This window comes from Diachasmimorpha longicaudata, chromosome 9 (genome assembly GCF_034640455.1).
Source record: "Diachasmimorpha longicaudata isolate KC_UGA_2023 chromosome 9, iyDiaLong2, whole genome shotgun sequence".
Classification (NCBI taxonomy): Eukaryota; Metazoa; Arthropoda; class Insecta; order Hymenoptera; family Braconidae; genus Diachasmimorpha; species Diachasmimorpha longicaudata.
The window spans coordinates 7,101,520-7,120,150 of NC_087233.1; the positions used below are offsets into that span (position 1 = coordinate 7,101,520).

An 18,631-nucleotide genomic window follows, 5' to 3' on the forward strand; every position below is an offset into this window, starting at 1 on the left:
AATTAAAATGATCATTATTAATTATCCACGGGACTACAAGGAAAATGAATATATGTACAGTAATGTGCTAATGGTCTACAATTATGTGCATTAATTATTTTTTCCCTTTTTAACCCGCCGCCGGTTAAATACCTTTGCGTTCCTGCTGTTCCGGAAGTCGACAGCGCACAATGCCGCATGCGCCGGCATAAACAAACATTAATACAATCTCGTCACTGGGTGTCATTCCAGACCGATAATTGGACGCAATGGCGTTAGAAGGGAGTCGAGACTACGACACTCCGTCGATGTGGCCCCTGCGCCCTAATTCAATTATCGCTATTAGTGAATAGAAATGTGATTAGACAACCGAAACGTTCCATAAAGAATGTAGATTATCTCGTTTAATCTATTTTATTCCGCGTGGCATCTAAGTGAAGTCACCTTTGTGCATATCAGTTATTGTTGGTGATGGCAATAGAAAAACAGACTGAGTCATAGTGATCACGTTTATGTAATTCAACACGCGTCATACCATAACTCGGAGGTAGCAGTGATCCTAGTCAGTCCTTATCGTCAGTTATGTCCTGACAGTCGTGTTGTGAAGGTGCATTGTCGATCTTACTGTGCAGAATGGCAGACTCGGAGATGACGGTCAGCAAGGCCCTTGGCTTAATTGCCTCCGGGGCTATGATTTTTGGTGGTATTGTGCCATATATTCCTCAGTACAGGGAAATCAGGAGAAAGGACGACGCAGAGGGATTTTCACTTTATGTGTGTTTGGCTTTGCTCATCGCTAACACTTTGAGGATCATTTTTTGGTATGAGAATATTTTTTTAAGTCATGAGTTACCAAGATATTCCTTCGAATATTTTTCCTTCTCCAGTGAAGGGCTTCTATTTTTGTTGGGGAACAGGGCTCTCAGCTCAGCCCCTTTGTCCTCGATTTCCGGACATTTTTAGATGATTTTGTTACTTGAATTTATTTCCATAAATATTGTTTTTTTTATCAATTTTGGGGATCTTAATTACCCGAGATGGGGGTAGGCCTGAAAGTATTTTTTTATGAACACAACCACATTGTTGTTGGATGTGAAGAATTTTTTTTTAAGTTCTCCTAATTTTTGTCACGACCATGAAAATAATGAGATTTGCATCAACTGCGCATTTTAAAATAATTTTTTGTGAATACATTATGAAGAAGAATGAAAGTAATTGATCAGCTGTTGCTTCGGTAAACAACAACACTGACGATTCAGCTGTTACAGTGAATATTATCAATTTAAAGAAGAGCAGGTGTGATTGGAGAGAAGTACTTGAATTTTTCTAATTTTTCAATTAAAAATGAACGAGACTAAAGTGCAAGATATTCCACCAATCAGCCTGAGAATAAAAGTTCTATAAAAGAACACAAACTATTGATTTTTTTCTATTTTAAGATTTTATCTCGCATTTTTTTTCTGTTAAAGGATTTTAATTATTTCAAAAGCCTTCACTGTATTTTTAGAATCCCTTGACCTCAAGGAGTTTTCTATTAAGATGAACACTTTTATTGAAATATTAATAATACAACAACCCATGACGAATAACTCACGAACTTTTTGCTCAAAAATGTTTATCTACATTTTTTTACATTCAACAGGTTCGGCAAGCGCTTCGAGTTACCTCTCCTCCTTCAGAGTATCCTCATGAACATTACAATGCTGGTGATGATAAGGCTGTGCGTAACAGTTCGCCATAAAAATCAATTGGTCAAAGCTAAGGAGCGAACATTTACAGGTATGATGATTTCCAAATGTTGTGACGGACAGCATCATAATTGTATCATTGACATAAAATTTAAAAAATACTGCTTTATATTTACTGTAGTTTCTATTTAAAAATAATTCATGTAGATTTGGACATTAAATACTTTTGGAAATGGACAGACTTCCAGTCGTATATGGATTTCATACTACTGTTTGGAGTAGCTGGTGGATTTCTCATGTATTTATTCGCTGATTATCCGATATTTGTGGAGAGTGTAGGCCTCCTCGCCGTACTGACTGAAGCCATGCTGGGTGTACCTCAATTTTTACGTAATCTCCATAACAAATCTACCGAAGGAATGAGGTAATGCACTATTTGGGAATTGAGATAAGGCCCTTCACGCTGGGATTATAACGACTATTTTTTTTTATCTTACAGCATAGCTATGGTGACAATGTGGACAGTTGGTGATACTTTCAAGACTTGCTATTTTGTTCAGAGAGAAGCACCTATACAATTCAGTATTTGTGGAGTTCTGCAGGTGTTGGTTGACACGGCAATTCTTCTCCAAGTCTATCTATACCAAGTTAATATTCCATCTCGACCGGATTTACGGACTGACTAGTAGTTTTAGACAAAAATATCAAACTTTTATGGCCATATTAATAATCCAAAGTAATTCAGTATCTTCCTCTCTATTCCATATCGGAATGCAGCAATTTTTATAGTCTTTTTTTTGTGTATTGTGATTTCGTAATTGTAAGAGTTCTGAGTCTTCATGAATTCAAAGTGCTATAATGTTACCAGAATAGTGATGTACTGATTATAAATTATTGTATCGTAGCAATTAGATGAATTTTTCTTTGTAAGAAAATACAAATATCATTGCTGATGGTCTGACGTAATACCAAGTATTCACGGTGTGAATATGCTCTTAATAAAATATTTTCATAACATATATTGGGAAGTATTTGTCCTCTCCCTCCCCTTCTTTGTTTGAAAACAATTAATTCTTTAAATCGCCATTAGCGACTGGTATTTAACCCTTTACATAACCGCCCCAGCCCCTAAAAATGTCCATCGCTCCCTACCAGACGTATAATTAGCAAATATATAATTAATTTCCCAATGATCTCACGTGAAGTCATTAGGGAGTTAGTTACGAAAGCTTTCTACTTTACCAACTGCACGATAATGCACGAGAGTTTCTCCTTCACCGAGAAGGGGTATTACCACCCTCCACATTGCCAACCCATTCGAAAGCATCGATTTACTATCATGAATTTTATCCTCTATAAATTTATTCATATTCCACATGCGTTTAATCTATCCCAGTACCTTTATCCACGACTGATGACATCCACTGGAGCCGAGGTACTCTCCGTTATTGCATGCTTTCACAAGGCAATTTACGTTTCCATTCTGAATTTAATTCTGTCCCCGTTATTCGCTTACTCATCGTTATTCTCCAGTATCCGCATTATGTACCTTTGGTTCAGTTCCAGATTGCGATTCTGTCACTGACTCGATGATCTACTGGCCGTACGCCAATTCTAGAATCCACCGATAGGGACATATCACAACATTGTTGTCGGTTTTTGACAATACTTTTATTTCGCATTATAAGATACATTGCGTGACCATTGATTATACAGACGATTATACTCAGTGTCGTGTTTTAGTGATGAATATTTTACAGTGATCGTATTTTTTCCATCCCCCAGGGAATATTTACATTTATTTCGTCCTGAGAGACAAATTTTATAGTGAAGTTTCAAGACCACCAGGCTTCCTTCCTCACAATTGTTCTGTTTATTTTTTAAATATTTATCATTCATCTAGAAGACAATGCAGTGGTTGTAATTCATAAAATTTTCTCTCTTTAGTTTTGTATTTATCAACGATATTACATACCACTACCAGGACGTGTTATACATTCTGTATTTACATGAATTGAATACACGAGATAAATATTAAATTTATTACTTATATATTTATGATACAAAGTGCCTCTGTCTTATGTACATGAAAACATTTATTGAAATTAAATTTCGGTACTCGAAGGAATATCTTTAAAACATGTCGTCATTTGCCCATTTAACAGTACATGTTGCAATCGGCAATCCGACCTGGCCTTGATTGCAGTCACGGAGAAGTGACGCGATAATGTCTTAAATATGCATGACCAATCATTCGGTGTGGCATTAACGGTGCAATAAAAATACTATTAATTGTTGATTAGACGCCACGTCGTCGGGCCCGAAAAATCAACTATGGGCTGACGGAAACGTAGGATCGAGTGTTTAGAACTGACGCGAAGCTCATCCTCCCTCCGTTTTGTGGCCCTGCCCTATCTATCGACACACATTAATAAATTTCCGAGAAATCGTCACGTGATGATCATGTACTAATAATTGTGAAACCGAAGGAACCCTCCCGAATGCCCAATTTCAACACTTCCCAAAATTATTCTGTCCACGAACTTGCGATAAAAAAAAAAGATGGAATGAAAAATCGTTGCAAGCTCCCTACCGGGCTTGTTAAAAAAAATATCCCCCTTCAACCCCATTCGTCATCAAATACAATACGTATTCTATCAATCTCACTCGAAAAAAATACATCATTAAAATCGAAATCGATACCGATTGGCTGCGCGACATAAGAGAAATATCTCCCAAGGCATTTAACTTTCATAGAATTCTTTTTCTTTCTCTCTCAGAACACAGTCTGGGATTGGTACAGTATCGTGTGGTTCGTAATGTCCCAGTCGCGCGATTCCATGATATTTCCCCAGAGAGTTGAGATGAAGGTTTGAGTCTCGCAGAATGAGAAATGAAGAGAGATAGAGAAACCGAATGAACGAATGAATGGAGATAGAGAAGATGGTTGAAAAAAAAACGACATCGTTGGTAAGGGAGGCACTTGAATTGTCATTGGGAATCGTTATGGAACTTTAATGAAGTGCGTGCTAGATATTTGCAGCTCTCTCGCAGGCTCATCGATTTAACTGTCACGAGTGACAAATCAATTCCACCCCTTGTCAATGTATTTTCGTAAGTGTGACGCGTTATATTCAGTGATTGTTCGAGCATGTTCTCATAATGACGAATTGAATGCGATAATACTGTTCATAATTTCAGGATCATTGCTCGCATCTCAACTTATGTTATGATATGTTAAAAACGAAAAAAAGTTTATGTACCCCTATGTATTACTCCATCAAATCGCAATGGAAATCACCTTAAGGCGAGCTTTGCACGTTGTCATCGAAGTAACAGGCCTTCGACAATTAATCCACCGAATTTCATTGACCAATGTGCGAGGATCGTCTTCCCCTACCGCTAATTATTACTCCATTTCACATTTCTGAAGTTAATATTAATATTAAAACATTTCGGATAGTCCTTCTAAACGCAACATTCTTAGTCTCTCTATATTTATCCGTAAAATTACTCTTAGTTATTGTTCTTGAGCATAAATTCTCTCCAATCGTTAGTCAACACGACAAGGACAACAAATTAACGAGTCGACAATCAACGACTTTCATTACCTCCTGGTAAAATCTTACCCCATCATTATCATACAGACAAAAATGTGAATAAACTTCTGACGGGACGAAGTTATACAGAAGTACAAAAGAACCATTGTGAGTGTTCCTATCTAGACAAGCAAGTAGAAATATTGATTTTATGTTTAATTTTCCAACATTTGGCAGTTGTATCCCTGTCAGCTGTCATGAGCCGGCACTCGTTCGACATATTAGAAAAGTTCTGGCGCACCCAAGGGTGGAAATTTCTTTCGATATATCCCACCAATGTGTACAGCACCCAATGGCTCAATCTCAAACTTTTGAGTACGTTATACATGAGTCTCGCTGCGCCAGAAAACTTTTTTTTTCCTACCAAGTTGTTGGTTAGATCCACCATGGAATGCCCTCAGTATCGATGTCCAGTGGGAACAATTCATATTTCCGTGTTCTCCTCAGCTTCTTCGTCCACTTCAGGTAGTGTATAAACAGCTGACATTGGACCAACAAGATGATCTTCAAGCTTTATGATGGGCTTGCAATCCCTCGTGACATCAACCTGATTATAACTATCCTTCAGTATATTAATTTCATTCTCGTGGGCGAAAATACTAACTGGTGGCTCACCACACAGTGTCTCTTCAGTAACATTTCTGTGGCACAAATTACTGGATGGAAATTGTCACGATGTCAAGGCAAATGGATCAGCTGAAAGCTCGTCAACGCTGACACTTGGTTTAACTGAATCGTTCTTCTCAGTTTGATGGGCTAAACGATGGACAATTTCGTCGTGAAGAATGTTGAAGCACATTGCTGTCAGTGCCATACCAGACATTATGTAGCACGAGCAAAACCATATGGTTATGTTGGTGGATTCCTTGAAATTATTCTCAGGGTAAGAACCTGGCACCATGTCACCAAAGCCTATGGTGCTGAGACTCATGAAGCAGAAGTAACTGGCATCTGTAAGACGTCAGAAAGGCTTTAAGATTCGTCAAGTCTCCATGACCAAAAATTTCAATGATCAATTCCGTTCAACTTATTTCACTCATTGTTCTAATAAATCAGCGTTCATGTGCAACTATTCATGAGTAGATGAACTAGTATGTGCATATAAACTACTAAATTATGTTCATGTAAGCAATTACATCATAGTTTACGCTCCAACACACGCGAACGACTTTGGAACTGTAATTCAAATTTTGATTTTTGATGGAAATACTCGAATATCCAATCTACTCTACCAAAGACTGGTTGAACGAAGTTAATAACAATTCGAGTGAATTAATACAACTTAACTCGGTACAGTAACTTACCTATGAAGTTCCATCCCTCGAGTTTGTATAGCGTAAAAGCACCGGCTACTATATAACACAGCATAGCACCCAGGCAAATGCTAATTGGTGCGAGAATAGTAACATTTGGTCTATCTCCGGAGCCAAGACTCGACACTTCGTCCTTCGGGCTCGCCTTTATTTCAACTGAACTCGGATACGTCGAGGCATTGGCTCGTACGTAAAATGGCTCCTGCAATGCAAGCTGTTGCTGTTGCTGTTGATTCATTTCCTCCTGCTGTCTCTTCCTTCGCATTCGTCTCTCTTTTTCCTGAAACAGAATTTTTTTTCAGTTGAAATTCACATGTTTAATTCTGGGTTTAGCAATTTCATTTAGAAACTCAGGCTGGCTGGGACGAGGAGTTTTCGCGAGAGTGAAGAGGAGATAAAACGATTATGAGGGTTGCTATTTTCCATAAGGGTAGGTCGCCACCGAACCACTCGTAATTGTTCATCTGAATTTCAAGAGTTGAGAATGATATTGCTGTGTGCCAGCTCCCCTAAAAAATAAGTGAGTCTCTTTGATGGAATGAATGATTCTTTACGCATTAAATTTTCAAACTCACTTCATTACAATTATTTTCGTGCTCGTTGGTGATCGCAAGTAGCCAAATGAACCCAAAATTTTGCATAAAAGAATCGTCTTTTTAAAAATTATCACTTTACCTGCATCCGTCTCTCGTCGTAGCAGCAGTAGCCGCAGTTTGAACAGAGACAGCAGCACAATGCACGTGTGAATACACCACGAGCACAGCGAGATAATAGTCCACCTGCACTCGACAGGTATACGAGGGTAAGAGGTATTCCAAGTGTCGCGTAGCCCATAGTTGCTATTTTCCCCCAAGTTGAACGAGGCGCTATGCTGCCATATCCTGGAACAAGAGGATTCAATGGCATTCAATAATTCAGATAAAATTAATCAATAGGCTCTCCGCTTTATCGTGAGCAATTAGAGATGTAAATAATCATCGAACGTTATTTTTATTTCAACACCATTCGTGGATTATAATTGAAAAATCAATGAGTTGAGTTTAACTGTCGATTCGGGATAACAAGCGAGATATGAAGGTGATAAATTCGTTGTGTATAAAGCTAAAATCATCACGAAGTCATGCACCAGTTTAGCCACTAGAGATTTTTTTTTTTTCATCAACATGCAAATGTTTCACCGATGAATGATGACTCCATCCACGATATTCATTTGCATAGTGTTCGTCATATCTGGTGTCATTGGATGGAGAAATCCCATCGTAAGTTGTGTCTTTGTAATCTCGTAAAGAATCGTGAACAGTTCAAGAGTTTTAAAATGTTTTAATCTTCCTTTATGGGACTTTTATGATTGCTTTTTCCATGCTCTCCTCAAATATCACAATGAAGCGGAGAAAGCTGGGGTAATGGAGCGGGAAAGTGAACAGTCTTTATGACTGATTCACTGGAATTCTACCCCTTTTTTTTTAGCATTTAAGAAAATTACATTTTCGAGAGCATGAGGCTCTTTCATTAAAACTAATAATTCGTTTTACATTAATCATTTCAAGTGCTCCAGTGTCGTTTCCTTTTTTTAGACGAATTATGAGGAGTCAGGGAGAGCAAAACGATTGGTAAGTCTTTCCTCTACTTTGGTGGGGTGAGTTTGTACGAGTCTCGCAGAGGCCAACTGAAATTTGGCTGAAATCATTAACTGTAGAAGTCCTTTTCAGGCATCGGATGAAGAAGAATTAAAATATTACACAACTCCCCCGTCATATTCTTCGGAAGATGGGACCATCGAAGGTCGACTTTTTACCAATAAAATTGTCAAGAAAAATGAAAATTACAATGTCTTCTGGCCACCAAGTGCTCCACTGGGTGCGATAGTTACTCGTCAACCGCCTGATCATCAGCCATCATCAAAGTCTCAAACGGTAACGCCTATAATGAAACTTTCACCCACACCTGCAGCTTTAACAACAATAACAACACCAAAAACTACTACAGCAACAGCACCTAGGGCTGTTGGACGAGTTACAGTCGCTTCAAATGATGTACTGGAAAAGTTGGAGGCTGCAATAATCCTACGCGAGAATGCAATAACCGTTATGGGCTATCTCCTTCAATTACCCCGTGGGCGATTAACGAGGCATCAATACGCGTCACTCGAGATGATTTATAATGCACTGCGACAGAAAACCATCTACCTATACAACTTACTTCCAGTATTACAGAAAATGGAAGGGAGAAGTGGATCGATACAATTTGTCCTTCTGTTGAATGAACTGTCGCACAATCCGCCACTGCATTTATCATCAGTTATCAATTATTGGATAAAGCAGATCACAAACGACAATGTTGATTTGAATGGTCTTCTGGAGTCTATGAAAGGCAGTCCAGATCTCTTGGCGGGAATTACCAAGAAAGCGATAGAATTATCCAGCATTTACCACCCAGAAGACGAGTTGGAGCACTATGACGATGATTCCAAAGTTACAGAAGAACAATTGGGAAAGGTTTACGTGAAAATCTTCCAACAACTGTCTCTACCAAATGCAAAACTTCCCCAATTACTGTTTGGATTAATCCTTTTGGACTTGCCCAATCCTGATGGAGATCCCGTCTTCGATGAGTACGTTAAGTACGTCGCGGAAGAAGCGAAGCAACAGAGAATTCCTAATTGGAATTCTCACGGTTACAATCCAGAGAGTAGAGATCCCTCCAGTCTACTTGGTAATTTAATTCACAAAATTTGCAGAGACGGTGACGTCTCGCCCAAGATGAAGAAGATTTTAATGTATATTTTGAATCATTTCGAATCATCTGGAGGTGAACATTTCGAAGATTCTATCATGACTCGTCAGGATGATGACCTGAAATTAATTTTGCTGCCGGTGGCACCGCTCAACTTTGATGAGTCAATACACCAATTAGGATTAAAATTACAATACGCTGCAACTGATGACAATCAGATTGATCGCATTGTGGGTGATAGCAGTGGATACATATATCGTTACCCGAGAGACCAAATATTGTCTCATCTAGCAAAAGTGCAAACAAAATTAACCGATGGGGATGGGGAAATTGAGAGAATTGTATCGGCATTGTTATCCAATTTAATTCTGATCAAAGGCATTTCATCCCCAGTAGAACATTACATACCCCTGTGGACGGTTATCGATGTTATTGACGAACCAGGAGCTGATCCAAAAATTCGAGAAATGATTAATTACATCACTCACGAGATGTATCAGAATGTGGATCTGTGGAATGGAGTACAACAAGTCATTACCCTGGACAGTGATCAATGTGTTTACCCGAAGAAATGTGTGTTGAATATGCTGGAGAAGATGAAAAAAATTCTGATAAGGCAAGAGACAGATCCTCAAGTGATAGCAGGGTTCGAATTGTTGATTAGTGCTGGTTACCAGGACATTTACAAAGAAGAGCATAGCAAACTCATCTGCGCCACCACGACATCTTCTACTTCTCAGGTTTCAGAGGAAGAGGTGCATAATGAGGAGCCTTCTAGAGCTAAGTTAGAGGCTGCATCCACTACAGCGCTGGTAACTCAGTCACCTACAAAGGTACAGGATCCAGTAGGACATGAAGAGCCTTCGATCTTCGAACAAGTTAACGATTTTCTTGCAAAGCATTCGACATCTCCACCAACAATAGCAACAACTCCTCCACCAACGTCTCCAGCAACGACCGCATCACCAACGACATCACCGACGACGTCTCCTGAGCCTCCAGTATTGCCCTCTGGTCCTCCAATACCATCAAAGTTACCACCTCACATAGATCCCTCAAAATGCATCATCTTCGTGAAATCCACGAGGGGACCACCAGTCGTCCAAACCCTGCGAACTCGAGTTGATTCCCAGGTACCAGGAGCCATTATTCTTCCTTCAGTCCTTCACCTGGAGGAGAAGCCCTCCAACAACACAATTATCTTGGACCAGTGTCACGCACAAATGCGACGTCAAATTGTGAAACCCCTGAAGGCGATGTTCGGTAAGCATTACGTCAGCAGGATGTTGGGCAAGCATCACTGGTCTACTCACTTTCCCACGAAGATATCTGTGATCATTGACGTGTTGCGAAAGGCTTCTTGGAACAGTCAAGTGCAGACTCAGCCGATGTTGGTGAGTGATATCGAAGCAACACTAGAAGCTCTTGAGTTCGTAGCATCATATATTCTATTACCACTGGTGGCTCACTTCATGGACTTCGATAAGCCCGTGACTTGGGTGACCTTTGGCAACAACACGGACGAGACCTTCCAGGTAAATTACAAGAAGGATATCGTATATTTCGCTCGCACCCCACCTGATACCTATCAGAACAGTTCACTGTCGACAATGCCTCTGGTGAATCCAAAACACTGGCTAGAACCAATTTCCGAAGAAGATCCTTTTCCGGGTCTTTTGCCCCAGCTGTCAAGGAACACGAGCTACGAAGTAGCACTTCGGCCATTAGTATCAGTATTCCACGCATCTATCATAACCTCATTATTGGGCGATGATATCATTCCCTCCTGGTACCCAAACAAAGGAGCTCTATTCATTTGGACCCTCCACCGGCTGCGAGCATCGGATAAAATTAAATCCGATAAGGTTTTATTGGATCTCATCGAAAATTACTTGAGGATTATCCTACCTCCGAGTATATACGTTAGAGTACCCTCAGCTTTAATAACCAGTAGTATGCACGAGTCGAGTGGCCGTTGGACTGTTGATTTACTTGGGTTAATGAAAGCACTTCCAATACCCGAGTCTAATAGTGAAACTAGTGTATGGAATGGTATGAGAGATTTTCTCTCCAAGATCAATTTACTTGATGAATTGGGTGTGCCCTTGCCACCGTTGAGATCACCCAAAGGTGAGTTTCTAACTACCATTATCAAGACTGCGTTGAAATCTTCAGAAGTTATTATCGATGATCGAATCAGGAAAGCTCTGCTCTATTATGAAGACAAGGTCTTTCATGATGATGAGGGGGCTGGGGAGCTGAGTTGGGTTTGGATTCAGAAATTTATCCTGCATACGGACGTCCATGTTGGTCAGACTATTGCCGAAGTCCTTCCCTACGACAGCATCCCCCAGGATAAGAAGGAAGCGTACAATGAGCTCGTCACAGATCTTGCGAAAAATCCACATCTACTTGAAGTCCACAACGAATTGCCGGTGGGCAGCAATGTCTCTAAAGGGGCCTTTGTCCACGACTATCTCCTGTACTTGTTGAAACAACGGGATTTATCACCAGGTGCTAGAAAAAGTATTGGGGAGCTGCTGCCGTATGTGATGCTAACCGAAGCTGGTGCTAGAGCTATGCCAGCGGCTCGCGTCGAAGTGGTACATTGAACCCATCATTTTCGATAAAATTTTATGTGAATTGTTATTAATAAAATGTTAACTGTATCGTCCAGTGTCCAATAATTCTTCTGTCCTTTTGATTCCCGGAAATTTATAGCATACGTGAACGAAGAAAATTGCAGCTCTAATATTGATTTCGAATTATCGCTGTTATTGGCTCGAAACACGGTGTAAAATTGGCGTTTACGAGATATTTGTTGGACACAAGTTACAAGTTTCCCATAAATATCGTGATAAGAAATGGTGGGTCTGCTTTAACGATAGCAAGTATCAAGGATTGTTCTTGTTTCACTTATGGCTCGTATTTCAGAGTGAAATACCAGGAGTCAGTAGTGCGTAAACAAGCGTCTCGGGAGTAACAAATTTCAGGAGATATGGAGCTACAATGGAATGCTTTTCACATTCTATTGATGCTTTTTACTGTCAAAGTAAGTGAGGCATTTTTCTCTTACGCTCTGGTGCACGATGTAATAGTTATATCATTCGTTATATCATTTATCATGGAACATTGATGTACCTGGAACTGAGCAGAATAAATTTTTTCATTAAGTAAAGCGTGTTCATTTCGCATTTCTATCTCATTTTGAAATACGTCAGTGAAATTTCACTGAATAAGCCAACTATTTTGCATTGTGGTATTTTCAACAATGTTTGAATGCCACTTATACAGCTTTTGTTGTGAATTCTACCTCAGTCCGTTTGTTTCACTCTGGTCTTTTTTAAATTATCTCCACCGCGATGTGTCTTTGATAATGTTTATCGGTAGTTTCACGGTGAAATGTATTTTTAATTCGCTTCTGCAGCGAAGGGAGTCCCGACTACCGTGAAGGGTCTCCCGTTGCGCAGGCGCTTCGCATATTTAACGATTTCCTCCGCTCGGTGTATCAATTGTGAAAATTATTTCTCAGCGGCATTTATTCATGATAAATATTACTGATAAATCATTTTAGGTGTCGTCCGATGACGTCTCACCCCCGAAAACCTCATTCTTCGGTCTCGAAGGGGACGCCAATCTCGGTCACAGTGGATACGTCCATGTTTCCACCGACGTGACGAGCCCAATTTTCGAGTTATCCAGCTGTCAAAATCTGGATATCAACGAATCAACGTGCCATTTTGCCCACAAACTCCCGAAAAGTGAGAGCAATCTCATGGTGATGCGGGCATGGGTGGCAGCAACAATTAGAGATAACATTCTCGGGTTATTAGGGTACTTGTTGCATCAGCCTAACGACGATATCTTCCGAGAGGATACGTATTCAAGTCTGAGAATTGTCTACGAAGAAATTCGTAAGAACAATATTCAGACCATGGATATTCTCCCTCGATTGAAGGACATTTCCAAATCTGGTCACGCCAACCAAGTCATCGAACTCTTCAAGATTCTCCAGATGGTTTTGCCCCAATTCTGCCGATCCGCGTTGGCTGAAGTTGTCCAAGCATTCACTAAGAATAGAATTGCTCTGGAGAATATCCTCTCCCCGGAAACGGGCGATAAAGGAATCGATGTGTTCGCTGATATTGGTCTGCAGATAATTCCATTTCTACGTTCAAAAAATACTAGACGAACTTACGACAGATCTATGAACGCCGAAATGGGAAAAGAATTCGCCATATTTTTTTCTGCGATTCAAGAAGGCAGAATCGTTCTAACTCAGCCAGTGCTTGCAGCCCTAATGTTGAATATGAGATTCGCTGAATTATCACCGGAGGATAGAGAAGACTTTCGCTACTTGACGGATGTTTTACGCGACAGTAAAATACCAGATTGGTCTCCGGGTGTCATTGGCGCCGTCAACGTCAAATCCCCTCACGCATTAGTCGAAATGATGATGAAAGCCATCGCCAATCGTCCACAGCTCGATCCAACAGTAAAAGACATTGTTGAGAGACTTCAAAATCGTCTGTTAAAAGTATCAAAATCCCATCGCTCACAGCTCATGGATCCCTTCTTCAGTAAATCTGAATTAAACATTCCACTCTTACTTGACACTCTCCAGGAGGAAGTGAAGATTCCAGAAGTGAAAACTTTCAAACAGATGATTAATGATCGCAACTTGAGCCTGTCCTACGCACTCAAGGGTTTCGTCCGGTACTTTTATCCTACCCCGAGAGACTTAATTCTCGGTTTTATCAGGAGGATTCAGGATCGAGTGCCCATGAATAACGAAACCACTGATGTGATTTCGAAAATCGCATTAGCACTGCATGCGTCGACTGGAAATATCTCCAACGAGGAAGGTAGCGAGCCAGGGAAGGTCAGTATGATCAAACGGAGCATCAAACTAGCTAGCCACTACGATCTCTGGATTCCTCCGCACCTGAACGGGAACCCTCTGGGCTTCGTCGACAGGCAAGACATCCGCAGCAAGAGCTGCTTCAGCAACCTCTTCGCGAAGATAGCGGCTTCATACGGAATCCTAGAGCTTAAGCGAGAGACACTGTGTCCAGAGGAGCCCCAGAGGGTGTCACTATCCGCTTGGTTGGAGAGCTTGAAGACACCTCCAATCAGTGCCAATGTAACATCCCTCCTTGAGAACATCAGCACTATTTTAACCAGCTTCGTCAAAGACAATGAGATCAAAGCTATCATCAACGATATGATGACTCAATCCTCATCACCAGATGCAAAGCTACCACTAAACCATCTTCCAGATGGTAATCGCATTATGTTAGAAGATTCCACGAAGTCGGAAGGGAGTATTACAGACCCAATAACGAATTTCCCTACGTCAGTTGTTGAAACCAAGAAGGACCTGCTTGCCCGGATCCTCAGAGGTATGCTAAGCATCAAGAAAGTCAGAGCTCGAAGGTTTGTGTACTACGAAGTCATAAGAGTCTATTGTATATTGATTCATGGCGCCATCGAACCCCTGGCGCAACCCCTTCTGGACAGGCTGCGTCTGGACGACCCGCCGTTCATGAACATCACAGGATTATTCTCTGAAAGTGTCAGCGAGCCGCTGAAAAGAGTCATTAGCAATCTATCCGCTGAAGGTAATGACTCCTCCCTCAGTCTGAGAGACTACAGGACCAACCGACTGTACCTGACTGATCTTCTGAGGAGGATTCTCCTCCTGGAGTCTGTCCAGCAGGACAACGACGTCTTCAATGAAGTCGTCCAATTGCTGAGACCTATCCAAGATCTCTCGATAGAGTTCTCTCCCTTCCTGGGTGTGCCGTTTCAACCCATCGTTCGGACTTTCCTGCAGACGCCGGGAATCCTTCAGAAATTGGGAGAAGACTTCGACCTGGGGAGGTTTTCGTCGAGAGGTCGCCTGCTGCGGGGGATTCTCGAAAAGTCGTTGACGACATTGTTCGTCCGGCGTAACGAGAGCTTGGCGAAGGCGATTAGGAATCAGATACCGAGGATTCTCTGTACTGGAGTGGGAGCGGAACCTGTCCGGGAAATCCTTGAAGGGATTACAACGGATCAAGTGAACGTATACAAAATTATTCAGTACGGCTTAGACAGACAGAAATTAACAGCCGATGTACAAGAGGCCTATTCCAACATGTGGAACTGGTATGATGGTTCGTTCGAGCCCTTGTCACGTGTCAAGGTAATGAACATCAGTTTGTACGATACTAGATCGGATTTTCTCCGGGGTTTTCTTGGTAAAGTGGAGGAGAAAGTCGAGAATGACTTCAGGGGAATGAGGGCTGACATCAAATTAATGAGCTCTGCTATTCTGATGACTGGAACTGGAGCGGAACCAGTTGACTATCTATGATTGACGTTGACTCGTGAAGAATGTTATTAGGGGAGGGAGGGTAGAGTTGTATGCTACTAAACTAGACTATTTTACATATGTATGGATAATAAATGCTAGTTGAAAAGGTTTCCTGAAGTTGACGGGGAGATGAACTTTATAGACTCGGTAATAGTTTCATCCACTCCCTCGGCTTTTCTACGTGAGCTTTTACGCGGGCTTGCGGGAAGGTCTCGAAAGATAATTCAAGAGTAACAAAATCACCGGAAGTCGATTCGTACCCCTAGGTGCCATTAAGGGGAACAACGGTACAAAATTGCTCGAAACGACGTAGGGAAAATGTCACGTTTCTGGATTTTCTGGGGGATGACGTGTGTTGGGTGTTTGTGGGGGGTTGGCGGGAATTTAATCATCAATATTTCTCGGAAATTCCAACAAATCTTGTCATTGAAAAGCTCTATTTCCTCCGCGAATTGCCTCCAAGATCGAATTTCGAGAATAAATGTTTGAAAATTGTCGAACGCTTTTCGCAAAAAAGGGGATTCGCTTTGAATCCATTAGCGGAGATGTTTTTTCACCTGCAAGCATGCAAGCGCTCACGACAGAAGCGGTAATGTATTGGATTAAATCCAAATGGCAGCGAAGGGTCTGAAATTTATCAGTAATCTCCTGAAACTCGTTCGTTCATTTAATTCAAGTGCTCCCCTTTTTTCCCCCTCCCTCGTTATCCAACTTGCTGATTAGAGTGACGTGCGTGTATGGTTTAATTCATTTACATTCGTCTCTGTCTCGTTCTGTTTGCCAACTCTCGCGCTCAACTAATCCGTTTTATTCCAATCTGCCGATTCTAGCGAGAGAAAAAAGAGCTTTAACGCTTCACCGACGTGAATAAAACACCGCGACATCGGGAATGAGGGAAAAATAACAATGCACCTAATCATGAGTTCTGAGGTTATCACGAGATAGCTGAAATAATAGTGTCAAAGCTTAAGGTGAAGTTGGGGGGGTGGAGAAACAAAATAAGTCAACTGTACAGCGGTCACGAATGTCGGAAAAGACGGAGAGAGATTATTTATATCTGCGGCTCTACCCGTAATCTACTGCATTTCCGGGGGTCCAGGGCAAACTGTCCGGAAAACGAGGAAAAATTACTCTTGCGCAAAATAATAGGATACGTCGAGGCAATTCAAATCTTTTTTTTTCCTTTCTTTGGAGTCGCATACACCACATGCATCACCCATGGGGTAGTGCGCATTCATTCTGATGTGACCAAAAACGACATTTAGGTGTTCACGATTCTAATGGGGGAATTAGGACGATAGGGGAACAATGGGGGACTGATAACGGTTAATGATCCGAGGGCAAAAATCGGGGAGGAGTTAATTATGTTTGGAGTTGATTAAAATTTGGAAATGGCCGGTAAAAATTACGTATCGACCGGAAATTCATTCAGGGAATTTCTTAGGGAATTTTTTTCGTACGTTCACGAGCCCTCAGTTGAAATTTTTTCGCTATTCTCGTACATTAATTCAATTTCGCTGGAGGGCACACCATAATTACTGAATAGTCCTTGTTTAAACGAGAAAAGTTTCATAAAAGAATGGATAAAAAGTGAAATAACCAAACGGCGTAATTTCATTTCAAGGAAGGAAAAAAAAACACAATACATTACGTGCCCTGGTTGGTTTATAAAGGAAATTTCTCCGATTCTGCTTATACGTTTATTTCATTTTTTGCCCCTTTTTTTTCATCTTCAGCTGAGGACTCCCATGGAGAATGTTCAGTCGTACGTGATTTATGACACGAACATATTTCATTTCTCTCGTGACAATATTTTTATATCCGGGCGCACCTTCACTCCTCCCCCTCGGTAGAATGTTATTCATTCGACAGTACTCGATGGTATAATCAATATAGACAGTGAACTATTTTTCACGGGATTAGAATCGGACAGAATCATTTCACACCGGTGCGTAAAACAAATTTGTGATGGATAAAGTCTGATGAATGTGGGGGGTTGGACAGTACTCCGAGGAGAAATGAGTGATCTTAAGCGCGCGAATAAAAAAATTCTATAATTTTTGCTGCATAATAAAAATGGATGGAGATTGTGAGAATGTTCTCCCGTCTTTTACCATTCGAAAAATAATTACCGGACTGCTCACTAAACTTTATTTCCTGTCCAATAAAAATTATCTGAACGTGGATATAATTTTTATTGACAATACTGAATTCTAATGAGCATTTCTGTAATTTTTTAATTAATTTCGCGGTTTCCTCTTCGTGTAATTCATTTTAGAACGAATCGGGGGTACATCGCAATGAAAATAACTGGGCAGCACCTTGACGACGGGCACTAGAGTCAATACAACCAGGTGTAATACTGTTTTAATTATGCAGTCGGCATTCGGGCATGAGAGCGTTATTAATTTCAGTAGCACACCCTCCGGACTCACCATTACTTGGTGAGCTTGCGAGAGCCAGCGACATGCTCGAGTTACTCTGTCTCTTATGTCTTCCTGCGCAGCTTGTTTCTCTTTCTCGCACTACTCCACCTCGCAACCTTCCACAGCTCGGCTCCATGGACTTGCTCAACCTCGGATTTCCAACTGTGTATGCATGAAGGTTATCACCTCGTCTCTGACATGGTATACGGGCTCATCTTCGAGATGGTATCCGAGACCGTCGAGCGGGGAAATTATTCGCGAGACTTAATTAAATGTCAAAATATGCCGGTGGCAATTTTTGACAGGAGTTTGCCAAATTATTTGTCTGGAGAAAAATGAGTAAAAGTAAAATTCAATGAAAAATAGGAAAATATAAATAAATCCGTAAGAAGTCTCGGGAATTTTTCCCCGCGAATCTCCTGCGAAAAATTCTGGCAATTTTCCACGTGTGCTAATCCTTCCCGATGGTCATTCCTCAACGACAGAATCAAATTGTTTTTCCTCGGTCCTTTGGTGAAGGAAGTGGATGAAGACA

General features: G+C 40.9%; 4 protein-coding genes across 7 annotated transcripts in view; 3 read left to right on the forward strand and 1 right to left on the reverse strand.

The window, feature by feature from the left end:
- The first annotated feature begins 215 nt into the window (after positions 1-215).
- Positions 216-2,686, forward strand: LOC135166255 (solute carrier family 66 member 2). Of its 2 annotated transcripts, none has more exons than XM_064128345.1 (4): positions 216-800; positions 1,622-1,758; positions 1,908-2,091; positions 2,167-2,686. In XM_064128345.1, exons 1-4 carry the CDS (start codon positions 613-615, stop codon positions 2,351-2,353), a joined length of 696 nt encoding a protein of 231 aa, XP_063984415.1. In that variant the 5' UTR covers positions 216-612; the 3' UTR covers positions 2,354-2,686. The 2 variants fall into 2 exon arrangements, with proteins under 2 accessions (XP_063984415.1, XP_063984414.1); XM_064128344.1 differs by having other exon boundaries at positions 218-800; positions 1,875-2,091.
- A 638-nt stretch (positions 2,687-3,324) lies between these two features.
- The window catches only part of LOC135166254 (TWiK family of potassium channels protein 9-like), a 127,985-nt gene continuing 112,678 nt past the window's right edge, over positions 3,325-18,631 (reverse strand). For all 3 annotated transcript variants that reach the window (XM_064128341.1, XM_064128342.1, XM_064128343.1), the window contains exons 5-7: positions 7,255-7,460; positions 6,571-6,859; positions 3,325-6,217 (exon numbers count right to left, since the gene is read on the reverse strand). In XM_064128341.1, the coding sequence (XP_063984411.1) occupies positions 5,937-6,217; positions 6,571-6,859; positions 7,255-7,460 (776 nt within the window). In that variant the 3' untranslated portion in view covers positions 3,325-5,936. The remainder of the gene's footprint in view (positions 6,218-6,570; positions 6,860-7,254; positions 7,461-18,631) is intronic.
- Positions 7,712-11,926, forward strand: LOC135166252 (uncharacterized). Its single transcript, XM_064128339.1, has 3 exons — positions 7,712-7,838; positions 8,154-8,189; positions 8,289-11,926. The coding sequence occupies exons 1-3, from the start codon at positions 7,764-7,766 to the stop codon at positions 11,922-11,924; spliced, it is 3,747 nt and encodes a 1,248-aa protein (XP_063984409.1). The 5' UTR covers positions 7,712-7,763; the 3' UTR covers positions 11,925-11,926.
- LOC135166253 (uncharacterized) lies at positions 12,228-15,747 on the forward strand. Its single transcript, XM_064128340.1, has 2 exons — positions 12,228-12,364; positions 12,887-15,747. Exons 1-2 carry the CDS (start codon positions 12,311-12,313, stop codon positions 15,668-15,670), a joined length of 2,838 nt encoding a protein of 945 aa, XP_063984410.1. The 5' UTR covers positions 12,228-12,310; the 3' UTR covers positions 15,671-15,747.

Bases quoted from the DNA above. Each gene is read 5' to 3' on its own strand.
- LOC135166255 (XM_064128344.1), top strand. From the start codon at position 613: ATGGCAGACTCGGAGATGACGGTCAGCAAGGCCCTTGGCTTAATTGCC. The intron at 1,759-1,874 runs GTATGATGATTT...TAATTCATGTAG, and splicing joins TAAGGAGCGAACATTTACAG to ATTTGGACATTAAATACTTT. The intron at 2,092-2,166 runs GTAATGCACTAT...TTTATCTTACAG, and splicing joins AAATCTACCGAAGGAATGAG to CATAGCTATGGTGACAATGT.
- LOC135166252 (XM_064128339.1), top strand. From the start codon at position 7,764: ATGATGACTCCATCCACGATATTCATTTGCATAGTGTTCGTCATATCT. The intron at 7,839-8,153 runs GTAAGTTGTGTC...TCCTTTTTTTAG, and splicing joins TTGGATGGAGAAATCCCATC to ACGAATTATGAGGAGTCAGG. The intron at 8,190-8,288 runs GTAAGTCTTTCC...AGTCCTTTTCAG, and splicing joins CAGGGAGAGCAAAACGATTG to GCATCGGATGAAGAAGAATT.
- LOC135166253 (XM_064128340.1), top strand. From the start codon at position 12,311: ATGGAGCTACAATGGAATGCTTTTCACATTCTATTGATGCTTTTTACT. The intron at 12,365-12,886 runs GTAAGTGAGGCA...AAATCATTTTAG, and splicing joins TGATGCTTTTTACTGTCAAA to GTGTCGTCCGATGACGTCTC.